General features: G+C 40.1%; 1 protein-coding gene across 7 annotated transcripts; it reads right to left on the reverse strand.

The window, feature by feature from the left end:
- Window positions 1–4,176: 4,176 nt before the first annotated feature.
- On the reverse strand, window positions 4,177–10,066 carry BEX5 (brain expressed X-linked 5). Of its 7 annotated transcripts, XR_005198597.1 has the most exons (4): window positions 9,730–9,956; window positions 8,617–8,680; window positions 7,062–8,188; window positions 4,177–4,312 (listed from the first exon to the last, which is right to left on the reverse strand). XR_005198597.1 is itself a non-coding variant. In XM_017520201.1 (3 exons), exon 3 carries the CDS (start codon window positions 8,150–8,152, stop codon window positions 7,817–7,819), a length of 336 nt encoding a protein of 111 aa, XP_017375690.1. In that variant the 5' UTR covers window positions 8,153–8,188; window positions 8,617–8,680; window positions 9,730–9,940; the 3' UTR covers window positions 7,306–7,816. The 7 variants fall into 7 exon arrangements, 6 of the variants coding, with proteins under 6 accessions (XP_017375690.1, XP_037591377.1, XP_037591375.1 ...); XM_017520201.1 differs by lacking the exon at window positions 4,177–4,312 and having other exon boundaries at window positions 7,306–8,188; window positions 9,730–9,940; XM_037735449.1 differs by lacking the exons at window positions 4,177–4,312; window positions 9,730–9,956 and adding an exon at window positions 9,635–9,653 and having other exon boundaries at window positions 7,306–8,188.
- Window positions 10,067–18,183: the final 8,117 nt, after the last annotated feature.

The following is an 18,183-nucleotide window of genomic DNA, read 5'->3' on the forward strand; positions in this document are numbered from 1 at the left end:
TGCTTGATAGATTCAGCTATTGAAACTTGTGTATGCTTCTCGTGCTGTGTTTTTCAGCTCCATCGAATTGTTTATGTTCTGCTCTAAGATTTTTATTCTAGTTAGCATTTCATCTAATCTTTTTTCAAGGTTGTTAGTTTCTTTGCATTGGGTTAGAATATGTTCCTTTAGCTTAGAGAAGTTTATTATCCACCTTTTAAAGCCTGCTTCTGTCAATTTGTCAAACTCATTCTTTATCTAGTTTTGTTCCCTTGCTGGTGAGGAGTTGCAATCCCTTGGAAGACAAGAGGTGTTTTGGATTTTGGTGGTTTCAGCCTTTTTGCACTGAGTTTCTTCCCATCTTCATGGATTTATCTACCTTTGGTCTTTAAAGTTGGTGACTTTCAGATGGGGTTTCTGAGTGGACATCTTTTCTGTTGATGTTGAAGCCATTTCTTTCTGTTTTTTAGTTTTCATTCTAACAGTCAGGCCCCCCTGCTGCAGGACTGCTGGAGGTCCAGTCCAGACCGTGCTTGCCTGGGAATCACCCATGAGGGCTGCAGAACAACAAGGGTTGCTACCTGTTCCTTCCTCCGGCAGCTTCCTCCCAGAAGGGTACCCACCAGATGTCAGCCAGAGCTCTCCTATATGAGGTGTCTCTCAGGATATACAGGGATCAAGGAGTCACTTTAGGAGGCAGTCTGTCACTTGCAAGAGCCCAAGTGCTGTGCTGGGCACTCTGTTGCTCCCTTCAGAGCTGCTGGGCAGAGACGTTTAAGTCTGCTGAAGTGGAACTCACAACTGCCCCTTTTCCCAGGTGCTCTGACCCAGGAAGGTGGGGCTTTATTTTTAAGTCCCTGATGTGCTGCTGCCTTCTTTCAGAAATGCCCTGCCCAGCAAGGAGGGAGTCTAGTCACAGTCTGCCTTCAGAGGCCTTGCTGAGCTGCTGCAGTCTCTGCCCAGCTGCTGTGTAAACTTCCTTGCAATTTTGTTTATACAAGCAAGGTTAGAACTGCCTCAGTAATGATGGACACCCCTCCACCCACTGAGTTCAACTGTCCCAGGTTGAGCTCAAACTTGTGTGCTGGCTGTGAAAATCATAAACCATTGTGTCTCAGTTTGCTGGTCTTTGTAGGGGTGGGACCCGCAGAGCCAGATCACTTGGCTCCCTGCCTTCAGCACCATCTTCTTCAGGGGAATGGGTGGTTCTGTCTTGCAGGCATTCAGATGCTGGCTAAAACGGCCACCCAGTTTTGTGCTGCAAACACGCAGCTCTGGTGTTGTCAGCACCAGCAGGAATATCCTGGTCTCTGGGCTGTAAAGACTGTGGGAAAAACACAGTATCTGAACCAGAGTGCCAGAGTGTTCAGAAAAGAACCTGATAGCCTTCCTTGGGTAGGAGAGGGAGTTCTCCCACCCCTTGCACTTCCTGGGTGAGACAACACCCCACCCTGCCTCAGTTTGCCCTCGTTGGGCTACACCCACTGTCCAACTAGTCCCATTGAGATGAAACTGGTACCTCAGTTGGAGATGCAGAGATCACTCACCTTCTGTGTCACTCTCACTGGGAACTGTGCTCCAGAGCTGTTTCTGTTTGGACTTCTTCAGCATCTTCACACTGCCTTTTATATTTACTTATTTAGTTACCTTACCAGTGTTCTTTATTTCTTCATGTGGATTCATGTTACCATCTAGTGTTTTCTAATTTCAGCATGAAGGACACATTGGTATTTCTTGTAGGATAGTGCTGCTAGTTAAAAATTGCTCGCTGTTTGTTATTTGGGAGTGTCTTAATTTATCCTTAAAGTATTAAGGAGCGTTTCCTGACTAAAAAGCATTAGTTAACAGTCTTTTTCCTTCAACTTTCTGAAGATGTCATCTTACTGTCTTCTTGCCTCCACGATTTCTGATAAGAAGTCAGCTGTAGATTCATGTTTTTCATCAAGTTCAAAAAATATTTTGTCATTATTTCTTCAAATATATTTTCCTGCAACTTTTCTTTTACATCTCTTTATGGAATTCCGTTTGTAGCTATTCTGGTATGCTTGATGGTGTACCATGGTTCTCTATGTCTCTATATTTTTGTTTGTTTTTTGTTCCTTATACTCTTCATTTACCTATCCTCAAGCTCACTAATCTTTTTTCATTCACTTCAAACCCATTATTGAACTGCTCTAACAAATTTTTCATTCCAGCTACTTTCTATTCAATGGGGAAAAGGTACTCTTTTGCACAAATGGTATTGGATATTCTCATACAAAAGAATGAAGTTGTACTATTATCTCACATCATTTATAAAAAATTAACTAAAAGTGAATGAAAGGCCTTAATGTAAAATCTAAAAGTATGAAAACACTGGAAGAAACATAGGAGAAAGCTTAATGACACTGGCCTTGGCTGTTGCTTCTTCAATATGACATACAAAGTATAGGCAACAAAACAATAGAAATTGATCAGTATTTAATACTTTTGTGCATCACAGGACAGTGTCAAGAGAATGAAAAGGCAACTTACAGGACAAAAGAAAATATTTGCAGATTTATATCTGATGAGGGATTAAAATCCAGAATGTATTTTAAGACTTTCATAAGTCAGTGATAACAACAACAAAAAATACACATAGAACCTAATTTAAAAATGGGCAAAGAAATTGAATCCACATTTCTCCACAGGTATACAAATGGACAATGAGCACATGAAAAGATACCCAACATCACTAATCAATAAGGAAATGTAAATCAAGAGCACAGTGAGATACTACTTCATTCCCATTAGGATCACTGTTATTAAAAAACAAAACAAAACAAAAAAAACCAATAAGTATTGGTGAGTGCTGTGGTCTAAGTTTGTTCCCACCAAAATATATGGTGATATTTCATCCCCATTGTGGTGGTGTTGGGACATGAGGCCTAGTGGTAGATATCTGGATAATGGGGTTGGAACTCTCATGAATGGCTTGGTGCTACTCTGGAGGTAGTGAGTTCACACTCTGATGAGACTGGATTAGTTATCACTGGAACAGGTTAGTTCCCTAGAAAGCGGGTTGTTGTAAAGCCAGTACGCCCTTTGTGGTTTATCTCTTTGCATATCTCAGCTTTCCCTTTGAACTTTCCTGCAATATTTTGACCTAGTACATGGCCTGCAATAGAGGAAGAGCAGATGTGGGTGCCATGCTTCTTGTATTTCCCAGCCCACAGAACCATGAGCTATATAAACCTCTTTTCTTTACAAGTTACACATCCTCAGGTATTCTCGTTTAGCAACACAAAATGGACTAAAGCAAGGAGAGTGTGGAGAAATTAGAACCCTTGCACACTGCTGGTGGGAATGTAAAATAATACAACCACTATGGAAAACATTACCTCCTTTCTTAAAAAAATTAACATAAAATCACCATATTTTACATCTGGATATATGCCCAAAATAATTGAAAGCAGGCTCTGGAACAGATATTTACACATCTATGTTCCTAGCAGCATTATTAACAGTAGCTAAAAGGTGGAAGCAACTCAAATACGTCAAGAGATGAAGGGGTAAACAATATGTTATATATACATACAAAAGAATATTAGTCAGCTTTAGAAAGGAATAAAAATCTGCTACATGCTAAAAAAATTAGTGAACCTTCAAAACATTATACTCAGTGAAAGAAGCCAGACACCAAAGGGCACATACTGTATGATTCCACTTATATGAGATACCTAGAAAAGTCAAATTCATATAGACACAAAATAGAACAGTGGTTACCAGGGGATATAGGGAGAGGAAAACGGGAAATAGGAAGTTATTGTTTAATGGCTATAGACTTTCAGTTTGTAATGACAAAAAATTTCTGGGGATGAATACTGGTGGTGATTCTAAAACAGAATGAATGCACTTAATATCAATAAATTGTACATTTACAAATGGCTAAAATATAAACTTTATATTATATATATTTTTCTACAGTGAAAAATATCCAAAAACTTAAGTATTTTAAAGTGAGCAATACAATAGCATTTAGTATCTTCACAATGTTTTGCAACCATCACCTCTATCTAGTTCCAAACCATTTTCATCACCCAGAGTAAAACTCCTCACTCACAAAGCAGTTTTTGATTATTACTGTCTCCCCTAGTCCATAATAATTATCAACATGTGTCATATCTTTTATCAATCTACTAGGACTCCCATAACAAAATGCCACATGCTGGGTAGTTTAAATAGTAGAAATTTATTTTTCACAGTTCTGGAGGCTGGAAGTTCAAGATCATGGTATCAGCAGGCTTGGTTTCTCCTGAGGGATTTCTTTTTGGCTTGCTGATGGCTGCCTTCGCTCTTCATGTCTCATCTTCTATTTTAATTTATATTTTTAGTTGAGAAGAAATATTGTACATATTTATGGTACACAAAGTGAAAGTGATGTTTTGATATCTTTATACATTGTGGAAGGACTGAATCAAGCAATGTAATACATGCATTAACTCATATACTAATCCATTTTTGTGGTGAGAACACTTAATGTCTACTCTCCTAGCAATTTTCAAGCAGACAATATTATGTGATTAACTATAGTGACCATGGTATAATTGATTTAGTGAACATATTCCTTTCTAACTGAAATTCCTTGAAGTTCCTTGAACTTTATTTACAGTCTTGCTTTACTTTGCAGAAGATTTAATATTTTTTCGCATAGTGAATGTTAATCTTTCCCTTTATGATTTAATGTTTTAAAATTTTTTATTTTAGTTTTTAAGTTACTTTTGGTGCCCATATACATCTTCTCTGTGTTGTTCCTTTCCCTGAATTTGGGTGAGCGTTTATATTTTATTTTATTGGTTTGCTTTTAATATAATCTAGGTAAAAATGTATGCACAAGTGATCCTTAAACTCTAATGTGCATCAGAATCACCTGAAAGATTGCTAACAATGTAATTACCTGAGCACCATTGCCAAAAGGTGGATTTTGGATAGCGGCCAGAATTACGTATTTTAAACAAGCTCCAAGTGGAATTCTGAAGTGTTTGATAGGATAGCAAAGATGGACAAACACTGGCAAATGTTTTCTTAAAAGGATGTCGTGGTGATTTGGGAGTATAATTCCTTCTTATGGTATTTCTTTTACAAGATATAAATTCTATATAAATCAATTAACCTCATTAGGGTAACACAGTCAATCAGGGGTAGTACATAGAAAACAAATCAAAGATATTTTAGCCACAAATTTCACTCAGATCTCAACTCTACAACAGAATCACCACATGATCTTTCACACTGTAAAGATCTGTTGGTCCCACTTTTAATGAGTCTGATTCAACTGGTTGGAATTGGATCCTGAGCTCCACTTTAAAGTATCCTCAGGTATTTCAAATCTGAAGCGAAGATTGAGAATTTATGTACTAAAGACAACAGCATTAAAAAATAAAAAGTAGTTGTCTCTTTAAGAAGGTCACTGTCTAATAGTGAAATAATGCCTGATGTATAAATTAAGTTTTGTGTAGTGTTTTCACAGGTCTCAGATCTGTCTACCAATCAGCACACCACCCAATTCTATATAATATAGGATGGGGAGAGGGGTGTCTAAGATTAAAGCTGGGACCTCTGCTTTAATTTATGTAAGTCCAGAGATATCTGATTAACTAGGGTACAGTGGGTATGGAGTGAAACACATTTTTTCTAAATTTTTAGGCAGTTCTTCAGGCAATTTTGATGTAGCTGGTCTATATAGCACATGCTGATGAACACTGACATATATAATGTTATGATAAGTGCATTTTAAAAAATTGGTGCATAATGCTTCTTCTGCTGTGTTCCTTTTTAATTGCAAGCTACAGTCTGTAGGGAAAATAAGTGCTTGCCCATAAATGATCAGAAGCAACCCTGGGTACAGATTGCAGGATTCAACTCAGCTATAATTAACTGTTGTGTCCTACAACTTATCAGGCCCTGTACTAAACACTAAGGGTGCCAGGATAAATGAGACAAAATATGTACTGTGAGAAGGGCATAGACTACTGGGGAACAGTGATGATTATAACGATGCCTTAAAACTGGGATTCACCTACCAGATCCCCAGTTCCTGCCATTATTTCCCATCAATCTTTAGTTACAGGTTTATTTGACACAGCAAATCTCAAAGCAAAGGAAGAGGGAAACTTATCTGGATCTATGTAAGTTAGTGTAGACTACTGGGAACTCCTAAGATCAGGGTGCTGTGGGCCAAAACAGTCTTGAGAACATAAAATTATCCCTACAACTCCTGTGTATGTGCAGAATGAAACCTGTAGCAATGTCTGCACAGAAAATGGATAGTCAAGGAGACTGGGCTATATTTCTCAGAGGATGGAAGAGATAATACAATTCTGAGCACACTATCATGAGTGCCACTCAAATTTGTCAGGGGGAAGGGGATGAAGAAGGAAGTATGAGAAAACCATAAAGGGTTGTTTGCATCTATATGCAGTGTTGGTGAAGTATCCATCTGGTTTAAGTATAACTCTAAGGCAGGGAGGAACATTCCATACATTTTTGAAAAGGCAAAATGGGGATTCGAACCACTGAAGGGTCTAGTGGAACCACTGAAGGGTCCACAAAGACCCAAAATTGGTGAGTCTTTGTCATCTTCAGCAGTCCAGTATGTCCGCAGTGGTAGAAGCCAGTGGAGGGAGCAAGACCCAGCAGAAGAGAAAGATGTGCCTAATTGTCATGGCATTGTGCAGAAAAGAAAGCCAGAGTAGCAGATGAATAGAAAAGCATTTACAGTTGAGCATTGCTAATCCAAAAATCCAAAATCTGAAGTGCTCCAAAATCCAAGTCTTTTTGAACATGATATGATGCTACAAGTGGAAAAATTCCACACCTGACTTCATATATGCAAAGTTTGTTTCACACACAAAATTATTTAAAATATTGTATAAAATTACCTTCAGGCTATGTGTTTGAGGTATATATAAAATTAAATAAATTTCATGTTTAGAGTTGGGTTTCATCCTCAAGATACCTCTAAGTACATGCAAATATTTCAAAAACTGGAAAAAAAAAAAAAACAGAAATCCTGAAATACTTCTAGTCCCAAGCATTTCAGATTTTGAACCTGTACTCACCTATAAATCAGTTGGACTCCTGATTGGTACACTCTTTGGAATCTTCCCTAAAAATGAAGGGCACCTGGAGGGCTGGAGCCTTGCATGTATAAATAGAGCAAGACACAGGGCTCAGTCATTACCTCATTTGATTCCCACAGCAGCTCTCTAAGACATTTATAATGCAATGTATCTGTAATTATCAGATATGTGTTTCTAAATGAGAGATCCACAGGTAATATGAGATTTATATGCCTTTAAATCGTGTTTCAAGTGTTTATTAATTGTCCCCATTCCCTGTATAAGCTGATTGGCAAGTTTGTTGCTTCTTTTTTTTTTTTTCCTGATACGTACAAAACATATGTATTCATTTTGAAAAAGTGAGAAAAAAAAACGTTAACCAATAAAAAAAAATTAAGAAATTTAAAAGTACCAGTAACTATACGACATAGAAAAAGCACATTCTGGTTTTCATATGTATAATATTTCACATAAATTATGTATTTTATATATAGTGTGCATACATATGCTTTTAAATGAAATCACATATCTATAGACTACTTTTAAATTGCTTTATTAACTTTACAGTGTGCAATAAACATCTTTCCATGAAAGTTGATGAAAATCCTCTTCTGACAGAAAAACTTACAGACTAGGTCTAAAAGCAATCTCTAATCAGAAAATGGCAGAAGAATGCCAAAAGGTTCACATTAAAGGTACACCAGGAAAAATGCGAATTTGGAAAGCAGGGATTTTATGATTATTAATCTCAAGATTCAAGGCATAAGGCAAAACTCATCATGATGATCATGCTGAGGGGGGTCCCCTATAAGAATGCGCAGACTGTACCTCAACTGAAGTTCCCTAATTTTCCTCCTTAGCTCTCTCATCTCCTCCATGAACCGTTCCATATCATCTGCATCTCCATCTATCATATCAATGTTATCAACAAGCCTATTGGGCGCATCCCCTCCAAAATCCTGGGCACGTGGAGCCTGAACCCCTCTAATATTTCCTTCAGGCTCCTGGTCTTCACCACCTCCTAAAGTGGGAGCTTCATTCTGCACTGGGGCCTTCTCCACAACTTTGTTTTCCTTGGGGACATTTTCCATGTTGAGTTTTTTTTTTTCTTCCTGTTTTTTTTCTTCCTAGAAGATCAAAAGCAAGAAGAGGGAATGAATGCTTGATAGGATTCAGAGCTCTGTTTGAGAAAAGTTTTCCCATCTGAGAAACTTTGTGAGCCCTGCAGGGGACGCCCCAGGCCCAGCGCTGCCCGAAAGTCCACCATTTTCCCTGAAAATCCCTTGCCCAGGCCACTCCTACCACCAAAATGCAGGACGAGTTGGGGGAGGGGGACAACCATAGAAAGACCAGACTTCATTCAGCACCCTGGGATTCTAATAAGCTCTCCAGGAGCGCCCCTGTACTCCCTTCTTCCCTCATCACACATGCCTGCCGTTTTTGAAGACTCACCTGAGTTTCTCCTGCACTTAACTCGGGCAGGAAGGGCTGTGTGTCACCAAGATTCTGCTCTGATCCTTGATACCCCTACCCCAGAGGACCCCAGGCAACCTACCTGCAGGGATGAGGCAGTCTTTCTCTCTTAGTCTTGAAATCTGCTGCACAAACGTACTAAAGACCTGAAGACAAATGCGACAATTACCAGGACTGATCATTTGATCAAAGGACTAGTACTGGGAGTTGATTTAGGGTTCTCCTAGTATTAACACCTTCTGTTTATCCTCCATCCTGTCTCACGGCTTCTCTTCCCAACCTGTGACAGGCTATCCCACCTTCGAGAAATAGGCATCAAAGATGATTATTTCCAAAACATTTTAACCTCTTCTTTAGGCTCCCATCCTTACTATTTCCTACTACCTGTCACCAAATTACCATTTTTGGAATGCAGACATCTTGCCTGGCGGGGGAGTTAGAAGAGCTTGCTGAACGGATACGTGGTTTATTCACAAAGAATTTCAATCTAGGTATCCGTCAGGCCCTCTCTCCAGCCGACCCCCACTTTTTTGCCCACCATTTTATGCATCAAGATGGACGATAAGTGAAGAGGTATGTGGGCATTGCAAACTACGACCTGCTGCGGTGTCTGCGCTTTGTCATTCTCACTCCAGGATCTACCAGCAGCGCCCCCGCTTACACCGACTGACCTGCTGGGACCAAAAACAGTTTCTCGCTCTTCGCCTCTGTCCCTCAGTCAGAAGCTCGCCCGCTCAACTGCCTCAATAGAGACCTGCTTTCCAGACCTAATCTCTGTCCCCTTCCTCTGCAGCAATTCCTCTCCTAGGCCCCTGTAGCCTATCATTTCCAGCTCTAAATGGGTAGAGGATGAAGAAAAGATACCTAGAACACAGGCCTAAAACCTTGGTAGAGTCCGCGCTCCCCACCCCTTGGTTGCCTGCTGCACCTCCCTCCTCCAGCGGCCCTGCAGGAAGCAGGCCATTTCCTGGCAGTCTCCTCCACCGGCCGGACTCCATCAGACATTGCCTGATCGTCGGCCTCCTAGGAGATCTCAAATGGTATCCATTCTCAATCCAGGCCCCTTGGGAGATCCCCTCCCCAACCAATCCATTTCTCACACTAAACTGCTGTGTATCTGGAAAGGGGTCGATAATCCTGGACCCGTTCTGGTCTTTGCCTTCTGCCGCCCCCACACCGGTCAGCGCCCACCAACCTGCTAGGGCTCCTCTGGAGTCGGCTTCTACCACTTTCCTCCTTTCCCGGGCAGCTTGTTCGCCTGCCTTCAGAGCAACAGCGAGCTGTCCCACTGCCACCGACGACTACCAGACCGCAACTAGAAGGAGAGACTAATCCACTCATTGGCTCTGGGTCTCCTGAGGGCCACGTCACTGTGAGCTCAGATTTCCAATTACCATTCATCCCGCAGTGCGGCAGGAAGGTGGGGGAGGAACTGTGGGCGGGGCCATCTTTCTCCTCATTCTTGCTTTCTCCACCATCACCCACACCTCTATTTTTTAATTTAGCCATCCCCAAGACCAAACGGGTCATAATATTTTGTAGTTTGTATTTGGCTTTCTCTGTTTTCTGCTGGAGCTTTTAAATAATCGCTTCCTCCTCTTCTGTACCCCTAAACGCACACTTCTCTGACCTTCACATTCCAGAAAATAAAGCCTTAACAGTTTTGTAGGCCTTTGTCCCAGATTGGAACCCGGAGAAGGGGTGGGGAGCACCAGGCTAGGAAGTCTGGAAAATAGGTAGGAAGTGGCATTCAAAAAATTTTTCACTTCAATTACTTTCCTCTTTGTTTATTTGGGAAGGTGGTTCCTTTTGTTTTACAACAGCATGCATTCATTTTGTTGTTTTTATTACTAAACAATACAATTATTTTCAGTTGAAAAAACAGGATTCGAGTTGTAAAAACATGACAATCTGTTTCGACTGCTGAATCATATTATAAATATAGACCTTCCAGAAAGCACTCCCCTACCTCCTTTAAGGACTTTGACATATAAGGGTGGTTTCTCTTGTGAAGGATCTCTATCTGCACGTCTTTCCATGAAGTGATGCACTGAGTCTAATAGAGCCTTGCTGGTGGACTTTCATATCTTGAGAACCTGTGACAAGCTGACGATCTCTTCTAAATTGTATTAGTGTAACTTCACCTTACAATAACACCTAGCCCTGACAATTCAGGACAATAATTTGGGGAAGCCACCCTAACAGATGAAAATGTATTATGATGGACACATAGAGGGGAAAAAGAAACACTGGTGCCTACAGGAAGGTGGAGGGTGGGAGGAGGGAGAGGACCAGTTTACCTGTGTAACAAAACTGCACATGTACTCCTGAACTTAAAAGTTAAAAAATGTATTGTGAAATTACAATGTTAAAATAATATTGTACTGGAATAAATAAGAAAAAAATAAAGAAAGCCGCTTATCAAACCCAAATATGGAAAAATGCTATTAAATCGATTGAAATATTTTGAATCAGTGGGGAAAGGTTAGATTGAAGAAATTGTGCTAGGATAATTTGTTATTTTGAAAAACAATGAAGTGCCTTATTATTCTCATACACTTAAAAATAAACACTAGATATTTGCACAAAAAGACATAAAACCATTAAAAATAGAACTTAGCATGTCATTTTGTATATAATCTTAGTATGGAAAAGTATTTTAAAGTACAGCACCAGATACTGACAAGACCAAAAGGCAATTGGCTCAATTCTGCTGGGACCCTCCCCGTCTCAGAAACAATTTAGAGTGCTCCTCAGAATTATACTAACTAGTGAAGAGAAATTGGGATATTTTTCTACAGACTTGGCTCCTTTATTGGCAGATGTTACCCTGAGGATGTTAAAATCGGTGGCACTTCTAGGTTGTCCTACACCTGGGCTGAGCAAGTTCCCAAGGTACCAGAAAAAGCGCTCAGCAAAATTAGAAAACACAGGTACAGTAGAAGGATGATATCAGTTTTATCTCCACTCCAAGAAATATACTATTCACATTTTACTCTAAATCAGTCAAAATATCTCCCTTCAAAAGCGAAGATAATACACACATACTCATTTTCTTTTTTTATTGTTATACTCTAAGTTCTGGGATACATGTGCAGCAGGTGCAGGTTTGTAACATAAGTATACATGTGGTAACATTGTAAGAGTAAATTAACAAAGCCTAACTACCTGGTATGTAGCTTTTGATGTGGTAAATGTATTCTTTTGCATTTACTTGTAAAGGGGATCAGAACATTTACTTTCACATGGAAGAGATAACATACCCATTTCTAGTTTTGCTTCAGGGCAAACAAAATACACACTCCCACAGGGCATCACATTGACCCATTATATCCATGATATGCTGCTTGGACAGGAAGAGAAAAATGTGGTTATTACACTAGAGGCCTTTGTAAGACACATGGGCTCTGGAGGGTGGAAGATATGCCCATTACTTTACAGAAATTTTAATAGGTTCAATGGTTGTAAGAATGCCAGGATATCTCCTCCAGAGTAAAAGAAAAGTTACTGCATCTTGCATCACCTCCCACAAAGAAGGAAGTACAGCACTTGGGAGGCCTCCTTGGGTGTTTGAAGCAACACATTTTATACCCTCTAAGTTATAAAGTAAGATGAATCCAGCAGTAGCCCATTATACGATGGAAACAGAATATCCTTGATTAAGTCCAAGGAAAACCAGAGGACATAGATTAGGTATATGAGCAGATAGCCCAGATCCCCATGCTACCCACCACAGTTGCACCAGTGCATCTCCTTTGGTTTTAACCATATGAAAGTATGCATCAAAAAGTGGGCAAAGGATATGAACAGACACTTTTCAAAAGGGGACATTTATGCAGCCAACAAACATATGAAAAAATGCTCATCATCACTGGTCATTAGAGAAACGCAAATCAAAACCACATTGAGATACCACCTCACACCAGTTAGCATGTGATCATTAAAATATCTGGAGACAACAGATTCTGGAGAGGATGTGGAGAAATATGAACACTTTTACACTGTTGATGTGAGTGTAAATTAATTCCACCGTTGTGGAAGACAGTGTGGCAATTCCTCAAGCATCTAGAAATAGAAATACTATTTGACCCAGTAATCTCATTACTGGGTCTATACCCAAAGGATTATAAATCATTCTGTTATAAAGATGAATGCACATGTATGTTTATTGCAGCACTGCTCACAATAGCAAAGACTTGGAACCAACCCAAATGCCCATCAATGATAGACTGGATAAAGAAAATGTGGCACATATACACCATGGAATACTATGCAGCCATAAAAAAGGATGAGTTCATGTGCTTTGCAGGGACATGGTTGAAGCTGGAAATCATCATTCTCAGCAAACTGACACAAGAACAGAAAACCAAACGCCGCATGTTCTCACTCATAAATGGGTGTTGAGCAGTGAGAACACACGGACACAGGGAGGGGAACATCACAAACTGTGGCCTGGGGAACATCACACACTGGGAGGGCTAGGGGAGGAATAGCAGGGGGTAGGGGGATTGGGGAGTGATAACATTAGGAGAAATATCTAATGTAGATGACTGGGCGATGGATGCAGCAAACCACTACCATGGCACATGCATACCTATGTATCAAACCTGCACGGTCTGCACATGTACCCCTGAACTTAAAGTATAATTATAAATAAATAAATAGATAAATAGAAAAGAAATTATGTGATTCCATATAACCAGTTGAAGGAGGAGGGGAAAGCTCAAGATTGGTTTACTGGATGAGCTTGGCATGTGAAAGTAAGTCAAAATACATGGTGACTGTATTACAGACACATTTAGAGGTGGTCCTGAAAGGCAGCAGAGAGGGAGAGAACATCTTCCCAGTGGGTAGGACTGCAAGCAGTGTACCTGATCATCCACTTTTTGTGGAAGAAGAAGTGGTTCATGATGGTAATATAAATGCTTTATTGGACAGTAGCCAAAGGTCTGGTGATATGGTCAGGAGCTTGAAAGGAAAAGATCAGGAAAGGGAAGTCTAGAGTAGAGGCATATGGATAGACATATTGGGAGTGGCATGAAATAGGAAGATTTCTGTATCAATCCTGTTTTAATGTTCACAAGAAAGCATCAATTATGAAAGAGTTACTGAAGAACCAAGCAGACAAAGCGACTTTGGCCGTTGACATTAACCAGCATTCATTTCGGTCTTCTCGGGACTGGTTTGCTGGGCCTCTGAAAGAACTAGCCATGGTGGCAGAAATAGAGGTGATATATGGGCCCAATATCATAGACTTCTATGTACCAAGACAATTTAGCTGCTTCCCTGTATGAATAGCCAAACTGCAGCAACAGAGACTAAGGCTCTTTCTCAAATATGACACTATTTATAAAGACCACTTAGCAGTAAATTGACTATGTTGGACCCTTTTCATCCTGGAAGGGTCAGTGGTTCATGCTCACAGGAATATATACCTATTCTGGGCATGGATTTGCTCCTTCACAGCCTTAATAAGCATCTGGGGGATTTGGGGGTTCCTGATCCACAGTCTTGGAATCCCACACAACAGAGCATCTGAACAGGGTAGTCACTTCATCGTAAAGAAGGGGCACAAATGGATCCAGAACAAGAGGATCCACTTGTCATATCAAATATTGCACCATCCAGAAGGAGCTGACCTCACAGAACACTTCTAAAGGCAAAGATAAAACACCAATAAAAGTAAACCCTGAAGTAATTGGGTGGCATCCTCCAGGATGCAGTATATGCCTTAAATCACAGACCTCCATGTTAGTCTTTAGATCTAATTAGAAGAATGGGATTAAGAGTAAGGGGTGAACGCAGGAGGGTGCCTATTCCTCATGATAGTGCCCCACAATCATCACAGCAGTGGTTTGAACAAGCATTGGACTACTCATGTCCAGGAACCAGCAGCCAAGAAGAGGAATCCACATGTGACAGGAGTGATTGACTCTGAACTGTAGGAGGGTGTAGGGCTGCTTTAGTAAAATGAGTAAGAAAGGAATACGTATGAAACCAGGTGATCTACTTGAGTGCCTCCTGGTATTCTCTTGCCCCATTTAACTGTGAATGAATAATGTCATTGAAAAGAGTTTGGACACCTCCACAATGAAGGTTTGGTTCACATGACTGGGTAAGCTTCCAAGACCAGTCAAGAGAACAACTGTGTGTGAGGGAAATTTCAAATGAGTAGTGGAAAAGGAAGAGAATAATTACCAGTTCTGGCCCACAAACTAAACGCAGCAATACAGGCTGTAGTGTGTCCCACTATTGTCCCTCTTCAGTTTCCCTTCATAAAGAGAAGCCCAAAGGAATAAGGAAGGAACCGTTCCATGAAGCTGAATGGAGAAATAGATCTGTGCAGTACAAAGGCGGACTGTGGTAACTATGAAAATGTGCTACTCAGATCCCCAGCTATAGGGAGCATAGTTGCTTGATGGCCTCAACTGCTGCCCCTTGGGACCAACCATTGCATTTGCACCAAAGCCATGCTTCCCTCAGACTTCTGCCAGATAATCACGGAGTGGGAAATAGTAATGCAGGTCAATTCTTTAGAGATGAGGAACTCCTCTAACAGGCAACTTTGTCTCATGGTATCCCTATCAACCTGTCAGAAACCTTAGAACTGTGGGACAGTCTGAAAGTATTTCTACCCATCTTTATTTTTTCCTTCCTCTTCTCTCTTCACAAACATCATTTCAGCATTATGATCGGGAGGCTCTTCCTGCCTTCTGCTCCCTTCCCTCCTCCCCCTTTTCCCATAATTAATCCCTTTCACAGGAGTCTTATCTTGGTGTCTGCTTCTCAGGGAACCTGAACTAACATGTGTACCATAAAAGTATTGTTTAGAATCACATGATTATATATTGGGAAATGTCGCATCCAAAGAAAATTCACCAAATATCATGGCTATATCGAAAATAAAGCAGTAATAGTTGTTTATTTTATTTAAAAGGTTACTGAATATAGGCCAGGCACGGTCGCTCGTGCCTGTAAACCCAGCATTTTGGGAGGCCGAGCCCAGTGAATCACTTGAGCTCAGGAGTTCAAGAGCAGTCTGGGCAGCATGATGAAACCGTGTCTCTATAAAAAATACAAAAATTAACTGGGCGTGATGGTGTGCATCTGTAGTCCCAGCTACTCAGAAGGCTGAGGCGGGAGGATCACCCGAGGCCAAGAGCAAAAATCACAGTCCAGCATTGGCAACAGAGTGATACCTTGTCTCAGGAAAAACAGCAACAACAAAAAAGTTACTGACTAAAATTTTTTTCCCATTTTCCCTCTTTAATTTTTTTTTATTCTAATTTCAGGGGTACATGTGCAGGTTTGTTATATAGTTAAACTTGTTTCATGGGGGTTTGTGGCACACATTATTTCCTTACCCAGGTATTAAGCCTAGTGCCCATTAGTTATCTGTCCTGATCCTCTCCCTCCTGCCAACCTCCACCCTCTAACAGGCCCCAGTGTGTGTTGTTCCCCTCTATGTGTGTCCATGTGTTCTCATCATTTAGCTCTCAGCTATAAGTCAGAACATGTGATATTTGATTTTCTGTTCCTGCATTAGTTTGGTTAAGGATAATGGCCTCCAGCTCCATCCAAGTTTCTGCAAACGACATGGTTGTGTTCTTTTTGTGGCTGCACAGTATTCCATGGTGTGTATGTACCACATTTTATTTATCCAGTCTATTATTGATGGCTATTTAGGCTGATTTCATGTCTTTGCTATTGTGAATAGTGCTGAAATAAACATACATGTGTATGTGTCTTTATGACAGAACAATTTATATTCCTTTGAGTATATATCAAGCAGTGCGATTGCTGGGAAAAATGGTAGTTCTGTTTTTCGGTCTTGGAGGAATCTTCACCTTGTCTTCCACAATGGTTGAAGTAACTTACACTCCTCAGCAACAGTGTATAAGTGTTGCTTCCCCACCCCCCACCCCACAGCCTCACTAGCACGTTATTTTTTTAACTTTTTAATAATAGCCAACCAGACTGGGATGAGATGCTGTCTCATTGTGGTTTTGATGTGCATTTCTCTAATGATCAGTGATGTTGAGCTTTTTTTCGTGATTGTTGGTCTGCATGTATATCTTCTTTTGAAAAGTGTCTGTCCATCTACTTTGCCCACTTTTTAACAGGTTGTTTTTTCTCGTAAATTTAAGTTCCTTATAGATGCTGAATATTAGACCTTGTCAGATGCACAGTTTGCAAAAACTTTCTCCCACTCCGTAGGTCGTCTGTTCTGTTGATAGTTTCTTTTGCTGCGCAGAAGTTCTTTAGTTTAACTAGATCTCATTTGTCAATTTTTGGTTTTGTTGCAATCACTTTTGGCATCATCATCATGAAATCTTAGCCTGTTCCTATGTCCAAATAGCTAATGCTATTGCCTAGATTAGCTTCCAGAGCTTTGATAGTTTTGGGTTTTACATTTAAGTCTTTAATCCATGTTGAGTTAATTTTTGTATATGATGTAAGGATGGGGTCCAGTTTCAATCTTCTGCATATGGCTAGCCGGTTCTCCCAGCATCGTTTATTAAACAGAGAATCCATTTCATGTAGCTTGGTCTTGTCAGCTATTCAGAAGAGCAGATATTTGTAGGTGTGTAGCCTTATTTCTTTATCATGTTCCATTGTTCTGTTTGTCTGCTGTTTTGATATCAGTATCATGCTCTTTTGCTTACTGTAGTCCTGCAGTATAATTTGAAGTCAGGTACCATGATGTCTCCAGCTTTGTTCTTTTTGCTTAGGATTGCATTGGCTATTCGACCTCTTTTTTGGTTCCGTATGAATTTTAACATAGTTTTTTTCTAGTTCTGTGCACAATGTCAATGGTACTTTAATAGGAATAACATTAACGTTGACTTTATAAATTGCTTTGGGCAGTATGGCCATTTTAATGACGCTGATTCTTCCTATCCATAAGCATGGATTTTTAAAAAAATTTGTTTGTGTCATCTCTGATTTCTTTGAGCAGCGTTTTGTAGTTCTACGTGTAGAGATCTTTCCCCTCCCTGGTTAGCTCTACTCTTAGGTATTTTAAATTTTTTTTTGTAACAATTGTGAATGGGTTTGCATTCCTGATTTGGGTTTTGGCTTGACTGTTGTTTGTGTATAGGAATGTTAGTGATTTCTGCACAGTGATTTTGTATCCTGAGAATTTGCTGAAGTTGTTTATCAGCTTAAGAAGATTTGGGACTGAGACTATGGGGTTTTCTAGATATAGGATCATGTCATCTGGAAAAGGGATAGGCTGACATCCTGTCTGCCTAGTTAGATGCTCTTTATTTCTTTTTCTTGCTTAATTGCCTGGCCAAGACTTCCAATATTATGTTGAATATGAGTGGCGAGAGAGGGCATTCTTGTCTTGTGCCGGTTTTCAAGGGGAATGTTTCCAGCGCTTGCCCATTCAGTATGATGAAGGCTGTTGGTTTGTCATAGATGACATTTATTATTTCGAGGTATGTTCCTTCAATGCCTACTTTATTAAGAGTTTTTAATATGAAGGGGTGTTGAATTTTATTGAAAGCCTTTTCTGCATGTATTAAGATGATCATGTGGTTTTTGTCTTCAGCTCTGTTTATGTGATTTATCATAATTATTGACTTGTGTATGTTGAACCAGCCATGGATCCCGGGATAACACCTGTTTGATCGTGGTGGATGAG

This window comes from Cebus imitator, unplaced genomic scaffold (genome assembly GCF_001604975.1).
Source record: "Cebus imitator isolate Cc_AM_T3 unplaced genomic scaffold, Cebus_imitator-1.0 Scaffold812, whole genome shotgun sequence".
Lineage (NCBI taxonomy): Eukaryota > Metazoa > Chordata > Mammalia > Primates > Cebidae > Cebus > Cebus imitator.

What these genes read in the sequence shown, in the direction of transcription:
- BEX5 (XM_017520199.2), bottom strand. Translation starts at nt 10,064, where the DNA reads ATGACCCGTTTGGTCTTGGGGATGGCTAAATTAAAAAATAGAGGTGTG. An exon ending in CTCCAGAGGAGCCCTAGCAG is followed by an intron (nt 8,681 to 9,729) that starts GTTGGTGGGCGC and finishes ATTTGTCTTCAG; the next exon opens with GTCTTTAGTACGTTTGTGCA.